This window comes from Ceratosolen solmsi, unplaced genomic scaffold, assembly GCF_000503995.2.
Source record: "Ceratosolen solmsi marchali unplaced genomic scaffold, CerSol_1.0 scaffold2, whole genome shotgun sequence".
Lineage (NCBI taxonomy): Eukaryota > Metazoa > Arthropoda > Insecta > Hymenoptera > Agaonidae > Ceratosolen > Ceratosolen solmsi.
This window is the reverse complement of record NW_011948422.1, coordinates 905,138-921,570: the sequence shown is the minus strand read 5'-3', so window position 1 is coordinate 921,570 and position 16,433 is coordinate 905,138. Positions and strand designations below refer to the sequence as shown.

Genomic DNA, 16,433 nt, shown 5'->3' with positions numbered 1-16,433 from the left:
TAGTTGCCGAGCTTCTCGATGAAGTTGCCGTGGATGTCGAGCCACTTGAGATTGCTGGGTATGAAGGCGTAGTCGAACCACTCGATGTGGTTCTCGGAGAGGTTGAGCAGCAGGAGGCTCGCTATACCCGCGAATACGCCGTTAATGTCCGAGAGGAAATTGCCGTCGAGTCGTATTGCCTCGAGACGGGTGTTGCGCTCGAAGGTGTTGCGCTCGACATGCTGGACCTTGTTGCGCGCGAGATTGAGGATCTGGAGATTGGGCAGGTCCCAGAGCATGCCGCGGGTGAGATTGCCGATCTCGTTGCCGATGAGGCGCAGACCCGTCAGCTGATGGAGATTGTGGAACGAGCCGTTGTGGAACTCCGTTATCCTGTTCTCGCCGAGGTCGAGGGTCTTGAGGAAGTTCAGGTTGCGCAGGGCCTCGGGGACGCTGACGAGCTCGTTGCCGCTGAGATCGAGCTCCTTGAGATCCGAGCAGTTGCGGAAGGCAACGGGATCGACGCTCGCGACGAGGTTGCCCGAGAGCGTCAGCCGATTGAGGACGAAGAGGCCGTTGAAGAGCTGGGGCCCGACCGCGTGTAGTCTGTTGTCCGAGAGCTCGAGGGTGTGGAGATTGTAGAGGGGCCGGAAGGCGTTGCTCTCGATATGACCAATCGAGTTGTTCCTGAGATCGAGGATCTGCAGGAAGAAGAGGTCCTTGAACATGAGCTCGCTTATGTGGGTGAGCGTGTTGTAGGAGAGGTCGAGGACGATGAGCCGTATGAGGCCGACGAAGCTCGTCTCGTTTACGTGCTCGCTGCCGAGTCGGTTGCCCGCGAGATTAAGGACGAGGAGCTGCTCGAGCCGCGTGAACGTGCCGCGCGGCAGCTCGCGCAGCTGATTAAACTGCAGGTGAATCTCGCGGAGGTCGCGGGTGCTTGCGAACAGGGAGTTGGGCAGCGAGCCGAGGCTGTTGTAGCTGACGTTGAGGACGCGGAGGCTCGTGAGTCCCGTGAGAGCGTCGCTCGCGATCTCGTCGATGAGATTGTGCTGGAGCATGAGTTCCTGGAGCTGGCGGAGCCCCGAGAGAGAGCTCTCCTCGGGGAGGCTGCGTAGCTCGTTGCGCGAGAGGTCGAGGGCACGGATGTCAGTGTGGCAGTCGGCGCGATTGGCGCGGCCGTCGGCGAGGCCGACGTCGCTCACGTTCGCGAACTGGCTGCCCGTGAGGTTGAGCACCTGGAGATTGCCGAGGCCGCAGAGCGCGTTGGCCGGTAGCGCTCGAAGATTACTGTCGACGATCTCGAGGACCTGGAGCTCGCGGAGGCCCGCGAAAGCGTCTCCGGCGAGCTCGAGGCTACGGCTGAGGCCCCACTCGACGTTCGCCGACTGGAGGCTCAGCCGCTTGAGCTCGCCGAGGGGCTGGAACGCGGCCTCGGGGATACGCGGTAGCTTGCAGCCCTCGATGCTAAGCTCGTGGAGGCCGCCCAGCCGGTGCCAGCTCTCGCCGCTCACGCTGCTCTCGAGATGATGGATGCTGCTGCAGGAAATCCGTAGCTTGAGTGCGCCGTCGAGGGAGGGCGAGAGGGCGGCCAGGGCGGCTGGGTCAAGGGTGCGCAGGCTGCAGACAGCCGAGCGGGTCTCGTTGCCGTCGGTGGCCCAGTGGCAGGAGGCGCGCGCGGCTCCGAGGCCGGCGAGTAGCCACAGCAGTAACAGCAGGAGCGGCGGCTGCTGTGGCGGTGCCGTCGGCGGTTGGAGCCGTAGGATCGGTGGAGCGATGGCACCGCGACTGCGGAGACCGCGGGACGGTCCGGCCATCCTCGGCGGGCTCGACTCTTTACGAACCAAAGGGCTACTACGGGCGACTCGACCAGAGCCTGCGGCGCTGCTTCTCATCCGCCCTCGTCAATATCACGTGGACGAGAGTCGTCGATCCATCCTCAGGCTCGCGCTATCCTCGATGCCGCTACCCGATTAACACTTTTGTCTCGCACCTCACGCGCCCGATATCACTCCCGCCGTCACTTTAATAATCCACCCTTTTCTCTCTCCTCTCTCTTTCTCTCTTCTTTTCCGTTCTCTTCTTTTGTCTCTATATCTATCTCTGTCTGTTTGCCTGTCTCTCTCTCTCTCTATCTATCTATCTATCTATCTATCTATCTATCTATCTATCTATCTATCTATCTATCTATCTATCTATCTATCTATCTCATCTATCTATCTATCTATCTATCTATCTATCTATCTATCTATCTATCTATCTATCTATCTATCTATCTATCTATCTATCTATCTATCTATCTATCTATCTATATATATATATATATATATATATATATATCTGTCTTTCTCTATCTCTATCTCTGTATATCACTTAGGGGACAATAGACGAACAGTCTCTTAGATCTTGATTTTATTTCTCCCCATCCTCCATGCAATTCCTTGGATATGATGAGCAAGTTACCGTACCGCGGAATATTTGCCTCAGCGCTCGCAATCCTTATGTGAATTTCACCCCCGCACCGCGAAAATCGTCACCAACTCGTAATTCGCGGCGAGATTGGAACTTTCAGACTCTCTGAAGCGGCGCTACTGGAGTCGCGCAGCCTCCTCGATCACTAGCGGAGCGCAAGCAATCAAAATAATGTTGCGTGAACCGCACCGAGGGACACTCAACCTTTCGACAACGAGAACCCAATCCTCACTTGACGCATACTCGACTCGCACTGACCGCTCGACGGGTACGCGTCGACTAGTGTATCGGTCCCCGGCTCCTTCCTCGCGTCGTTCGGCGGCTCGAGGTGCGCTGGCGGTGGGGGCAGTCCGGAGTCACCCCGAGGCGACGCCAGGGTGCACCACCGGACGAGCCCGCGAGGCGCGCGCGTACGTCCGGGTGGGGGTTGCCTATGGCGAGTCGGCTTGCGCCCCCCGAGAAGTGGGGATCACGCACCCCACCACCGAAGGCCGGCCATTCATTCTCTATACGTAGCAGAGGACAAAGCGAGCGCGCGCGCACAACGGCGACGAGCGATGGAAAGGGATAGAGGCATAGAGCGAGCGAGTATGGAAGTGAGTGTGCGAGCGAGCGAGACGGACGGTTGGACCACCCCCTTCCCCTCTCGATCGTTCCCCATGGGAGCGTCGTCGTTACTGCCGCCGCCGCCGCCGTTGCCGCCGTTACCGTCGCCAGCACGATCCGCTCTTCTCAGGGGCTCGCGAGATTTAGGATTCGGGCTCAGGTAAAAAGTCCTCAGGGTGGGGTGGCGGTTTTCGGAGAGAAGCTGGGGGAAAGGGGCCTCGTAACAAAGGGAGCCAAGAGGCTGCGCTGCTTTTCTTCGCGCAGCGATGCTACGCGATTCCACTTTGCGACGTCGTCGCATCTTTCGACGAGATCGAATCTTCGGTCCCGCTTGGACGGTCGAAGGGAAAATATTTTCTCAAGAGATCGTCAATGATAGTTTGGGATGCTGCGACCGGGAGCCGTTGTAATTGGAGCGCGGACAAGCGGCTCGGTACGGAAGAGTTCGAAATTCGAAGGGGCGGGATGGATGTGGCCGTCACTTTTCTAAAGGTTGTTTTGAGGATAGAGATTAGGGAGGAGGAGGACATGAAGGAGGATGATGATGAGGGGGTGGTGGGGGAGGAGTTGGGAGGGTGAGGGAGGGCTTAACGTACCCTTAAAATGCCGCTTTAAAATGTCGCCGTTGCAATCGAGAGAGAAGTTCTTGTAGTTAGTTGGCAGAGACAAGATCTTGTTAGTTTTGTCATAATTTTTCAGGTTTGGGTGGATGTGCCGTTGGTGCCAACCGGTGCTATGCAGAATAGTGGGGAGCGGATAATAGATAAATAGCTGAGATGCGTATGCCTAATACCATTGGATTTTGGAAAAGTTGAACTTACGATGGCACAGCAAGCAAGATGATATATGCACAAATTAACAAAGGAGCCAATGATGTGAGAGTTACGTTATCACCGGCACGAATACACGAACGAGCGCATGCAATCATTAGTATGAATTTTTCTATCAATCGTTTCGATGAAATTTGCTGATATCAATTCTCTAGATACTTAGAATAAGTGAATGTATAGTTAATCTTAAAATGACCCTTTGAATTTCATATTAAGTAGGGATCGAAAATATTATAATTGAATAATAAACAATAATAGGTTAGAAGAACAGGGGGGCGGGTGTGAGATAATTTATGATTTTTATATTGCACTTAATTATTGTCAAGTTCGTCGTTTCTTATATTACGATTTTATCAGAAGCAAAATGTTATACTCATAAAATCTTAAATTAAACCGGTGGAATGAAAATTTATACTACTTTCTTAATCTTATTTAATGATTCATAAGTTCATAATAACGACAACAACATCGACGACAATGACAACTATGATAACGACGACGACGACGACGACGACGACAACAACAACAACAACAACAACAACAACGACAACAACGACTACAACAACAACGACTACAACAACAACGACAACAACGACTACAACAACAACGACAACAACGACTACAACAACAACGACAACAACGACTACAACAACAACGACAACAACAACAACAACAACAACGACAACAACGACTACAACAACAACGACAACAACGACTACAACAACAACGACAACAACGACAACAACAATAAGGATAACGATGATGATAAAAATGTTTTTGGTAGCTAATTTTACAGGGAATTTCTTTAACATTCAATTATCGTCTGCGCTTATTATTTCGCCCCGCCTGCTTCTTTAATGACTGCGAATGTACCGATAACGGTCACTATACAAATACCCTTACCTTATAGAGGCAAGGAGGAATAAATTTCATTATCTCAGGATGATAATCTCGAATGGTAGCTGAACCAGTAGAATATTAATGTTTGACGATTTCGGTAGATAAGCTAAGTTTCTGTAATATCGGCATGAATTTGAGTTTCTGCGAGGTACGTGTCTCATTAAATTTCATTTTATTTTCATAAACTTTTCATTGGGGTATGATTGTATTTTCTTTACAGACCTTTTTATGTCCACTAACGATCCTTGTAAGAAATATGCATGCAAATTGCAAAAGTGTTTGCAAGGTTTGCCTTGTGTATAATTAATATGAATGCGATATAACCTCAATTTCTTGCGTACTATATGGAACCTTATTATTTTGTTTAGATAATGTGTATCAGCCAGCGAAATGCGAAAGCGTTATCGAGGAATTAAGAAAGTGTTGTATAAAAAGTAATCCTGATTCGTCTGTTTGCTCGGGGATCGACACATCGAAACCTTACGACCATAATACCGTTGATTACGTAAGTGGCAATAATCCCAGCACGTTTTTTTTATTTTCTCAAATTAAGCATAACGAATGATTGCACGTTCCTATCCTCAATTATTGATTTATTTTTGTACAATTTTGTATGAATGCAATGGAATTTATTGCTTATTGCATGAATATATATATTTCGAGGATAAGGAATTATTGTACCCTTAATTGTATCATTGCAATGCGAATGTACATATTGTGTATATGTTGGCAAATTCAGTTTGTAATTAAAGCATTTCATTTTTTAGAAAGAAGCATTGAACTAAGATGTATAGTAAAAGAAAACATCCGGTATTAAAGGATATGCCTTTTATATATCGTCATTCAAAAGCTGTTTTTAATATTACAGTTTTCCTCGGTACTTGTATGACGTGTTCGCCTATTATTTACGGTTTATTGAGTAAGCCAGAAGATATCAAGCAACTTAGAGCAAAGTGGATGTTCAAAGGATAAATATTGAACTATATCAAAGAATATTGACCATGGATTCTGTAAAGAGCGCAAAAGACAGATTTCGTAAATATCCAGCATTGTTGTTGCAGTGTCGCGAATCAGCCGCAGCATACGCTAATTGTGTATTAAATAAGAAAGATTTTAAGAAAGATGATTGTAAAAACGAATTCGATCAGTTTAAATCTTGTCTCATGAAAGCAGCTGCACAGCATAAAACAAAATTATAAGCATAATTTGATAATCGCATCAAGATGAAAAGAAATTTTGAAGCTGCTGCCAAAGCAAATAATAAGCAAGCCATGAAACGACGAAGCGTGCAACCGAGCAAAAAGCTCTCCCTACAATTACATTGCGTAATTGCCTTTATAACGAGGCTTCTTCTTGTAACGTACTCCAACTATCACGACAAGTATTTTAATGTACCATATACCGATGTAGATTACAAAGTTTATACCGATGCAGCTCGATATATAACCAAAAGAGGCTCACCTTACGAACGCCATACATACAGATACACGCCACTGCTTGCATTGCTAATGACTCCGAATGTATATTTGCACCAAGATTGCGGTAAAGTTTTCTTCTCTGTTATTGACATCTTGGTCGCTAAAATAATGAGGAAAATTCTCCTTTGTCAAAAGTTTAAACAGCAAACCGCCAATCTTTGTGCCCTCTTATGGTTATATAATCCATTGGCAATGGTAATATCGACTAGGGGTAACGCAGACTCTCTGGCAGTTTACTTGGTTTTATGGACATTGTATTTGTTACAAAATGACCAACTTATTATGGCCGGGATGGTTCATGCTTTATCAATACATTTTAGACTCTATCCACTAGCGTTTAGCCTGGTCATGTATTTGTATTTGGGAGAGAGAAATTTATTGCTACCCAATCGAAGGCAAATGAAGCTAATAATATCTTGTCTTTTGGGGTTATTCGATCTGACAGCTCTGTCCTATGCATTGTATGGGAAAAAGTTTTTGGACGAAAGCTTAATTTACCATTTGGTGAGAAAAGACGTTAGACATAATTTTTCGGTATACTTTTATATGCTTTATCTTTCAGCAGGCGAAGACCATAGTATTTTACAAAAAATATTTACCTTTCTACCGCAAGTCTGTATATTGTTGGCCTTAGCCATGCGCTATTCGTCAAAGGAAAACTTACCCTTTGCATTATTCACCCAAGCCATAACGATGGTTACATTCAACCCCGTCATGACGTCTCAATATTTCTTTTGGTTTCTCTCTTTGCTTCCAATTTGCCTACCCCATTTGAAAATGAGCTTAACGAGGACAATTGCGCTAGTCGTTAGTTGGATATTTAGCCAAAGCTTATGGTTGTTTACAGCATACTTGCTGGAATTTATGGGAATGAATACCTTCGATTACATTTGGCTCGCTGGCATATTTTTCTTTACCGTTAATATTAAAATACTCGTCGACTTAATTAATTGTTACAAGCTATAAGTATAATTACCGAAGTGTATGTCGATTACGAATGAAAGTAAAGACAAGAAAAATTGATACAAAAATTGTATGTCAATTTTATAATTAATTATATATTATTAGCTAATGAAGTAGTAATAAAATTTGTAGAATTTAATGTGGTTGTGTAACTTTTTAATTTTATAGAATAATGCCTCCTTTAGTAATAAGCTGCCGATACGATAAAACGCAACGCTGAAATAAATGTGTAAAATAAGCGTGACGAGTGGTTGATTTTGTCGTTTATTTCTAATGAAATAAAACGAATTCCACGTTGAATAAAAACACATAGTGTTTAGTGATTTTCAAAACTTTTTATTGAAAAATTCGAAAATTATGTATATTTACAATAAATGAGCTTGTCACTACAAAGTCAATAAATTGCAAAGATGTTTTGACATATTATTATTATTTATTTAATTATTTATTTATTTTTTTTTTTATATTAATTTTTTCTTTATTTTTCGCAGGAATATAAAATTTGTATGTACAGATAGCTTCGTAAAGTAATAGTGGTAGGTCTGTTAAAAGAATGTAGACATAGTAATGATCAGTTATATAATATTTCAATCTAGAACAATCAATCACGAGTAGTAACGACGAAAGGATCGCTTTCAGAATACATTTTTAAAAATTACATTTTTGTCTTTAGATGTGAAAACAAGTGAAGAAAATTGAAGAGAAAAAGCGGTAAAATTGAAACCGAAAAGAAAAAAAATTCGCCAATACCTTTTGGTTTTGATAACGCGCGAACTTTCAATTACAAAGTATTCGTGTGAAAAATCGAATATACTGATGTACGAAAAAACCACACATAATTTCCACGAAGACTCGTTTATTTACAATATATTGCCTATCCTTTTTACTTTATTATTATTTGGTTTTGTCTCTCTAAACTCTAAAAGCGATCCGTCGCTTGCCGTACTTAGTGCCCTCCACTGCCTTTTAAACTCATCAAAGCGACATCGCGTACAGGTACGCCACCGTGATTTCCCAGGCTCGCACGCGTAACAGCCTCGAATCTTCATATTCGTCGGGCCATTTCCTTCAGTCCTCCGGACCAAGAAGAGGGGAATGTATCGCTCGGCAAGTAATCTATACGCGAAACGGGCATTGCTGGATCCCGAATTGAAAGTAAAGATGCGAGCAGCCGTGATGTATGATAGATACTCTTTCACGCCTATCGAGATCGTCCTTCATTCTTTGGAACATTCTCACATTTCATATCCGACCGAAGAGCGGAAAATTTACTCGCGCTCGGCACCTCTTTCTCTCATCTGAGATCCGATAATGCTCCCTCGTGATATACAACTCGTTCAATTATTACACATGCGCGCGCTTAAACCTTACAACAAAGTCCTTCCACTCGAGCATATAGACTCAACATGAGTTAATAAAACAAACATATTTTTTTCTTTTTCGTAACGAATTGGCTCGTCCGTTCGATTATACAAATCATTTTTATAATACAAGGATTCTTTAAGAGCAGTGAATTCGGTATTCCATTTCATTATCATTTTCATTCTGTACATCGAGACACATGCAGTTATGAGCATTCGATTATGCCGATATAGGGATTTGCTCCAAATCGTGAATCGCACCTTTTGCAATTTTACGTGCTTATTTTATTAATCCTACAGAGGCGATAATACACAATAGCATAAAGAACATAACGGAGTTTAAGAGAGGCAATTAAAATTAAAAGCATTATAATAAATATCGATAACTGAACTTACCATAAAGAACGAAATGTCAACACAAAAAAAAAAAAAAAAAAAAAAAAAAAAGGGGGGGTAGAAGTAATAACGAAAGTAATAACGAACGAATAAAGTCTTTACTTTGTTCGGCATCGGGAGAGAATTTGAATATTTCATTGATTGATTTCGATAAAGATTATTTGATCGAAAGTACGTTTGCATCTAAATTTAATTAATCCAGTCCGTTCGGTAATTAGTCATCTACGTAATCGTTATCTTCCACATATTCCACATAATAAATCAACATTATTAATAATGAGTATAATAGTCGGTAATCTCTCGATAACAAAGTAAAAAACTATTTTAAATGTCTGTTAAAAAAAATGTAAATAAATAAAAAAAATGAACAATTTGTACAATTAGAATATGGCAGGATTTAATGAAATAATAACAGGCTGCGATACATAAAACTCCTAAAATCTGTATAAAAAAAAAAAAAAAAAAAATTAATACAGCTCAATCGATAATATATAATATATCGTTGCGTATCGTATTATATATATATATATATATATATATATATATATATATATATATATATATATATCGGGCTCCTTTAGGCCAATGAAAAATATACAAAAGGCACGTAATTATAATATAATACGTACTTATAGCGAATAGACTTAAGTATTAGAATAACGAAATGATGATCCGCTCTTAAGTAAATGAAAAAGAAATTAAATAATATAATCATAAAGTATTCGTTCTTACGCACATTCGTGAAGGAAGTCGGAAAATCTATAAAATTCACGAGTCGAAGCACTTTAGACGGCCGTGCGATAAATCATGTTCATTATATCGCTGTGCAACATTTAAATCAAGAAAATAGTTAATATACACAACGTACAATAATATGTAAAGAAACGTGTCTTTGGCAACAAAAAGTTATTTCAGCCTTCTGCTAAGAAACTATACAAATTATGTATTATAGAAATTCGCAATTAAAAGCAATTGATTTTGAGCAGAGCATCTTTTTGCGCTTTAGACGTAATTACATCTTAACAGAAAGCTTGAAATAAGGTCAACATGACGTACGCACACTAGACAAATGAAAAATAAAGAGAAACGCCGAATCAAATAATCGATAATTATTTTTAGGCAATACCTATAGAATGTGTTTTTATTTTTCTTTCGTTATTTATTTATTTATTTGTTTATTATTATTATTATTATTTTTTTTTTGCTTTTTATTTCATTGGCACACTGTCACGAGAATTATAGGTAGCTTGATCGTTCTTAGCGGTTCACGCATTCTTTAATATCAATCAACGGAAGATCTTGTATATTCTTTATGCTTCTTCTTTTAGTTGAGAATGTACACTAGTAGTGTGGAATTTCATACGCAAGCTCCTATCGCGACTTTTTCCGTTATCTTTATACATAATAAATTTAGATATTCGTCTGCTTGCTTTTTCTTTGCATATACCATTTACTTCTCTGTTTGCCCATACTCACTCAACAGGTACGTATAAAATGTGTTTATCTTTACATCGGTTTTTTTTTGGATGTGTCGATGATTAGAGGAAGATGTGATAATCGGCAATCCTCCCCTCCCCCACCCTCCCTCCCTCCCTCCCACTACCCGCCCCTTCATTACCCCAATTAACCTCATTAATTAACATAGAAATATGGAACATTCGCTTTAAATTTCTTTAAATCAACGTTCAGTCAACTCATTGCACACGAGAATTCAACTTTACTTGCTTCCATAATTACTCGAAAGAGCTTTCTTACTCGCCGAATTACCATCTATCAAGATATAATTAGCGCTATTTTACGTAGAAAATTCAGTGATCGCAATAACTATCTTTATTTATGTGCATTAAGCATTTGAGTATTAAAAATTAACGCATTTAAGAAACACCTCGATCGTTTGTTCGTTTTACTGTTATTTTGATTACTTTTTCTTTGACTCGTAAGCTTCGGTAAAAGTTTTTGTCTTTTCTCTTCTTCTTTTCGTCTGTTCGTTATAAAAATCAGCACAGTCTTTTCTCGAATATAGTTATAAATATATTAATTTTTCTCAATTAATAAACGAATGCAATCGCTTTCAAAATATTTATTGTAAAGGTACGTCCAGCCGTACGTAGTAGTTGTGAATTTTGCTTTGGAATTTTTACTTTAACCTCCGATACAAATTCTACACGCTCGTCGCCAATGTCCAAACTTTATTTCACTAAATGATAAACAATTTTTATTCTACACACAATTATATTATATCGCGTATCCCTGCCTGCCATGGCAATGTCATTGTTCTCTTACAGCCATTCAATCTTTAATTTTGTAATCTTTTAATTTCATAGGCAAATTAAATTATTCTCAATTTATAAAGAGAAGTAAGTAAGGATAGTTATAATAACAGTTATATGTTTCGTGGTTTCGTATGTGGAATTATTAAAAAATAGTTATGTATATATTAGTTTTTTTTTTTTTTTTTTTTTTTTTTTTTTTTTTTTTTCGAGGGTTTCTTAATGCGATGCATATAAAGATTAATCGTGGTTTTTTGTTTGGAACTTGTTAATCGATTTTGACTAAGCGTGGAAATTGGTCCTGTATGTCTCTCTATATTTCATTGTTATTTTTAACGTTTTCGTACGTGTAATCAGAATAGTGAGATAAAGCCGCGTGGAAATACCGCAAAAATGGATAAAAATGGAATATTTTTATCAATGTGTAGAGATTGAGTGTCTCACGATGCAACGAAGACGGAGACAATTTTACATAATATTTAATATAATTAAATATCGTAGACTGTACTCGCTATAACTAATCTTCAGAAAATAGAATATCGCTAATTCTAAATATATCGTATAAATATTGATATGTTTGGTATAAAATAATAAATACGAAGCAGAAGTAAGCCATTTTTGTGTCGATTTTCATTAGAAAAAAGTTAAAACTACTCGTCATTGTGTAACTTTTAGATATTGTGTAAGATTGCAATTTAGCTCGGAATCCTATGCTGATGAGAAATTTGTGCATCATTGAAAGTCTTTTATGTTCGATGAATTAATTGAAATCAAATGGAAAAATCTCACTTTCCGCTGTGTATGTTTGAATTGAGAATTCTCTCCGAGCGCATAAAGAGCAAATTTGGTACGAATGCAATGTACGGAGAAATTGATCGCTTGAGATTATCGCTTTTTTTAACTTCTATTTATATGTACAATTAATTTTTGATATATAATTGCGTAACGAGTCAATGAAAAATTCAGTTTTCGTCTATGCTTTGAAATCGCATTCTAGACGTTCGAGGAAAAGCTTAACATCAAGAAAAATACGTAATATATAATTTTAATTTTTTTGTTTCTCTTTTATTATCTTCTTCCTTCTACGTGTCGATCAGTCGAATGTGAATTAGATTATTATTCATATTAAGATGTATATTACTACCCGGAAGTATAGTCAATTTTTTTTCTTTCTTTTTTTTTCTTTTTTCTTTTTTTTTAACCAACTTTTCCATCAATTGCAGGTTCCATTTTAGTAATTACTTTTTTACGTTGCTAAAGTAACCACAGTCTCTAAAGAAAGTATCGTAACAATTTTTCGAAATTTTCAAATGAGTTCGTTTCAAAATTGAGAATGGAAATAATGTTTTTGTGGCTTCTTAGACGAGAGACTTATATTATGCGTTAGTCTGGGCTGGGGGGAGGGGTGGTGGTGGACCGTAGTCGTCATTAACGGGCCGTAACTCTCTAGTCGTAAACTATCGAAAAATTTGTTCAACAAAGTCGAAATAACTCGATTACCATAGATCGAGCGATAATTTTCACGCTTATAGAGAAGCTGTAATATGCTGATTTAGCTTTATGTTTATTTGTCGTTTTATTGATCGCGAATCGAGCCGAAAGATCGACGAGTCAAGAGATGACGTTCGAACGATTCATTGCTATTAATTCTTCCGGTAGACGGGCAAAACAAATTTTCCTGAGATAATCCTATTACATCGAGGGATATTTTGCAATATTAACGATATAAACGATATCATTGTTTAATGTTACTCGATTATCCGTTCAATTTTCGTTTTAATTTGCAATATCAATTGTTCATCCTCGTTGACTATTTTCCTGTTATTATCACAGACCATGCGTTACAATTAAGGTGCACTACTCCTTGTACCTCATACGCCAGTTTATTGGATTAGTATGATTTATTGTTATATAACGTTAATAGTTTGTTATTACAGTTTATTGAGATTTTTTTTTTTTTTTTTTTGTTTGTTTTAATGAAAATTGAATGAACGATCGAGAGTTTTATTGCTTATCGGAGAATTATTAGACTGTACAAAGCGATCGCGATGTTTTGAAATTTGTAAAGCCCAGAAGTTTTGCGTACTTTCGCAATGATCTTGAAATTTTAGGGATCTTGTCATTGCGACATGTCGAATAAATGAGATGCTGGAGTATCTCAAGCAATTTGCTCTCCTGTCGCTACGCTCGTCGTAATATCGTAAATAAATATGAGCTACGTCCGTATGATTACGTTCGAGCACCTGTCAGAAAATCATCTCGGAGAATAAAGCCGGCATTAAAATTATTATTAAGTGAATTATTTCCAATGATATTCGAAATGCCCGGATATAATTATAGAGATAAGTGGCTGTCGTGAAGAGCGATGTGTAAGTGCTACGGAAAGTTTTGGGATGGCAGGTCATTCTGTGGTTCAAGACTGTGGGTTGATGAACGGTCGAGGTGAGAGCATAAGAAGAGATTCGTGAGTCGGTAAAAAGGCAAAAGAAGGCTTCTAAGTTCGCGGGGGCGTGACGTAAATTACCGTGGAGGGAGCTTATTTGGCTCTTTAACAGGATACTCGATTGCCGCGGGAGATTTGTGCGTCACTTTATCGTACGCTTGGATGACAACCGAAAGCATTCCCGAGAGTAATGCACGATCCCTATGCGATATCGATCGCCGGTAAAAAGCTCGAACTTTTTAACGAAAACTTTGAGAGGGGCGGGACAAGGAATCACGGCCTTTTCAATGCGAGCCACTTACAAAACCTCAGAAGACAGATTGTGTACAATAATTGCTGTTATCCAAGTTTTCATCGGGCAAACGTCATTTGTCAACGTCGCGATGCTCGATCGAGTAACGTCGTTTTACGATGGTATTTTGAGTTTGGCTTGACTTGTCATTAAAAGGCGAAGAAATGCACTTAGATTTGAATTTATATTATAATTGACAGAATAAACAATTAATACGTATAGGGCGATCCCGTAGCTTAAAAGGCGTGAAAACTTTTTTCCCTCGTCTACTCATCTTCCTTTCCTAATATCCACTCATTATAATCATCATCATCATCATCATCATCATCATCATCATCATCATCATCATTATTATTATTATTATTATTATTATTATTATTATTATTATTATTATTATTATTAATAATATACTATCATTACAAGGATGAAATGAGATAAAATTTTCTAATTATAACGTTCGTCAGGATCACCCAGTATATTGATTGTAATTATTTATTAATTAATTTATCGTTCAATAATATGCTCTATTATTCTCTCATAAAGTATTCTGTATAACAGTACCAAGGTACGAACATATTATTATTATATGCATATTTACAGATACTCTGCGCGTGCCAAGTAAGAAAAGGAGTGGCAAACACTTTCGCATGATAATGGCGCGGTATTAGATATTATTTTTTCTCATTCTTTACAATGACACACTGTATTTATACACCTTCTTCGACACCTGTACAACGGCTGTTTTTTGTTTTTTTTTTTTTTTTTGCTTTAAGCGCGAATCCTCGTCTCGCTATATGCCGAGCAAACGTGTGCGTATGTAATTGCGTACATGTACGCCAATCGCGACACCGTGCACACGCGTCCTTATCGTTGCACGTTTAATCTTTTCATTGAATTAAAAAGTACGACAAAGTTTTAAGTAGATAACGGTATAAAATATCGTTCCCTTATTCACTGTACACAATTTTTAGATACAAATCAGCTCGTGTGTTGTCGTCATTAGAACTCAATTACACACGTTTCTCTTTTCTTCGGACGTTTAACGCTACGAAATGTTTATGATTTAAACTTCGTTGGAGGTAAATTCACGCTAATATTGTACATACCATGAAAATCGATGCTCATCAAAGCTTTAAAAGCTTTAATATCACTTAAACGAATCGATTAAATTATCGAGCTTAGCTTTTTTCATATTCTACAGCATCTCTATGTCCGGCTCGATGTATTTCACATTAGCCGATTTAAATAGAACTGGTTTATTCAATAAAAATGAAAAATGTGCGATAGAAGAAGATTGGCGAACTCGATAGACGTCAAAGGTCGAATGATGTGCGCGCACGCTAATAGCGATTCGTAATTGTTATTCAAAAAATTAATTAAACTTATTTACTCGGGGAAAAAAGACCGTGAGCCATAATATTTTTCTCTTATATTTATCCCTTTCTCTTTGCTTATATACACAAATACTATCTCTATACAGGACTCTGTATATAAATTACAATACTTTGCCTTGGTTTTGTTGCAATCGCGTATTTTATTTAAAATTCTTTTTCCTATATGTACACGTATTTTTTTTTTATCGCCGTTTGATAGATCAGCCTGCACACAAAACGATATTTTCATAATTGCACGCTTCAGCTGCCCCCCCCCCCCTCCACCCAATCGCCCCTTATCCTCCATCGCCGGTTACCTCTACCCGTTATACTTTTTATTTTTATTCCTTTCGAACGTGATAGGCACATATCAATGCTATATCACCGACAAATATCTATCGATAACAATAATGACAGTGGCGCGATTGTTTCTTTCATGCTTTCGCTTCTGCCGTTTAATAGTAAAGAGCCTTTGTGGCTTTAGGCTCCTTCTCATCTCACTTTTTTGCGTTAAAGAATTGATAGGCTACCCTGTTTCGTTATCAATATTAATTATTTTTCGCTGTACACGGAATCCCATAAAAACTTTTTACCATTTTAGTGCTGTTCGTTTTCAAACTGAATATAAACGACTACGCGAGCGTTTGTTTCTCTCCCTCCATCCGAGCTGAAGGCTAGAAATCAATAATCTGCTGTATCAAAAACGTTCTGTATCTAATTTTCCGACATTTTCATTGCCGTGACAATAATAATTCACAAGTTTTGGAGCGTCGCGGAGCTTTGGGAAATGAGGTTATAGGATTTGAGTTGTGCTGCTGGCGATGTGTCGTGTCGAAAACTTGACGGCGCCTGAGGCTTCGCCAATAATAATAACGATAAATATTTCTTTAATTCTGACGACTACTTATAAGATTTAACGATCAAAATTTCTCTTCAAGCGAAATACCTTTAATATATGTAACAATAGGGTAGGAAAATTAACGCATGCACATTTCAGTATTGTTCAGGACTTTTAAGACCCTTATTTGCCGAAGGAACAGTACGCGGAAGATAAGATTCTTGCTCTATTT

The 16,433-nt window shown here is 39.2% G+C and overlaps 4 protein-coding genes across 4 annotated transcripts in view; 3 read left to right on the top strand and 1 right to left on the bottom strand.

The window, feature by feature from the left end:
• Toll-7 (Toll-like receptor 7) overlaps positions 1 to 2,045 on the bottom strand; it is a 4,520-nt gene extending 2,475 nt beyond the window's left edge. Inside the window, exon 1 of the mRNA XM_011499316.1 lies at positions 1 to 2,045. This exon is cut by the window's left edge and continues 2,233 nt beyond it. Within this exon, the coding sequence (XP_011497618.1) occupies positions 1 to 1,874 (1,874 nt within the window). The 5' untranslated portion in view covers positions 1,875 to 2,045.
• Positions 2,046 to 4,896: 2,851 nt separating this feature from the next.
• Positions 4,897 to 5,634, top strand: LOC105361744 (cx9C motif-containing protein 4). The gene is made up of 4 exons (XM_011498998.1): positions 4,897 to 4,935; positions 5,008 to 5,073; positions 5,156 to 5,292; positions 5,555 to 5,634. Exons 2-4 carry the CDS (start codon positions 5,016 to 5,018, stop codon positions 5,570 to 5,572), a joined length of 213 nt encoding a protein of 70 aa, XP_011497300.1. The 5' UTR covers positions 4,897 to 4,935; positions 5,008 to 5,015; the 3' UTR covers positions 5,573 to 5,634.
• Positions 5,635 to 5,747: 113 nt separating this feature from the next.
• On the top strand, positions 5,748 to 5,999 carry LOC105361745 (uncharacterized). The gene has a single exon (XM_011498999.1). The coding sequence runs from the start codon at positions 5,789 to 5,791 to the stop codon at positions 5,984 to 5,986; it is 198 nt and encodes a 65-aa protein (XP_011497301.1). The 5' UTR covers positions 5,748 to 5,788; the 3' UTR covers positions 5,987 to 5,999.
• Positions 5,940 to 7,344, top strand: LOC105361746 (Phosphatidylinositol glycan anchor biosynthesis class M). The gene has a single exon (XM_011499000.1). It carries the CDS (start codon positions 6,011 to 6,013, stop codon positions 7,229 to 7,231), a length of 1,221 nt encoding a protein of 406 aa, XP_011497302.1. The 5' UTR covers positions 5,940 to 6,010; the 3' UTR covers positions 7,232 to 7,344.
• The last annotated feature ends 9,089 nt before the right edge of the window (positions 7,345 to 16,433 follow it).

What these genes read in the sequence shown, in the direction of transcription:
- LOC105361744 (XM_011498998.1), top strand. Translation starts at nt 5,016, where the DNA reads ATGTCCACTAACGATCCTTGTAAGAAATATGCATGCAAATTGCAAAAG. An exon ending in ATTGCAAAAGTGTTTGCAAG is followed by an intron (nt 5,074 to 5,155) that starts GTTTGCCTTGTG and finishes TATTTTGTTTAG; the next exon opens with ATAATGTGTATCAGCCAGCG.
- LOC105361745 (XM_011498999.1), top strand. Translation starts at nt 5,789, where the DNA reads ATGGATTCTGTAAAGAGCGCAAAAGACAGATTTCGTAAATATCCAGCA.
- LOC105361746 (XM_011499000.1), top strand. Translation starts at nt 6,011, where the DNA reads ATGAAAAGAAATTTTGAAGCTGCTGCCAAAGCAAATAATAAGCAAGCC.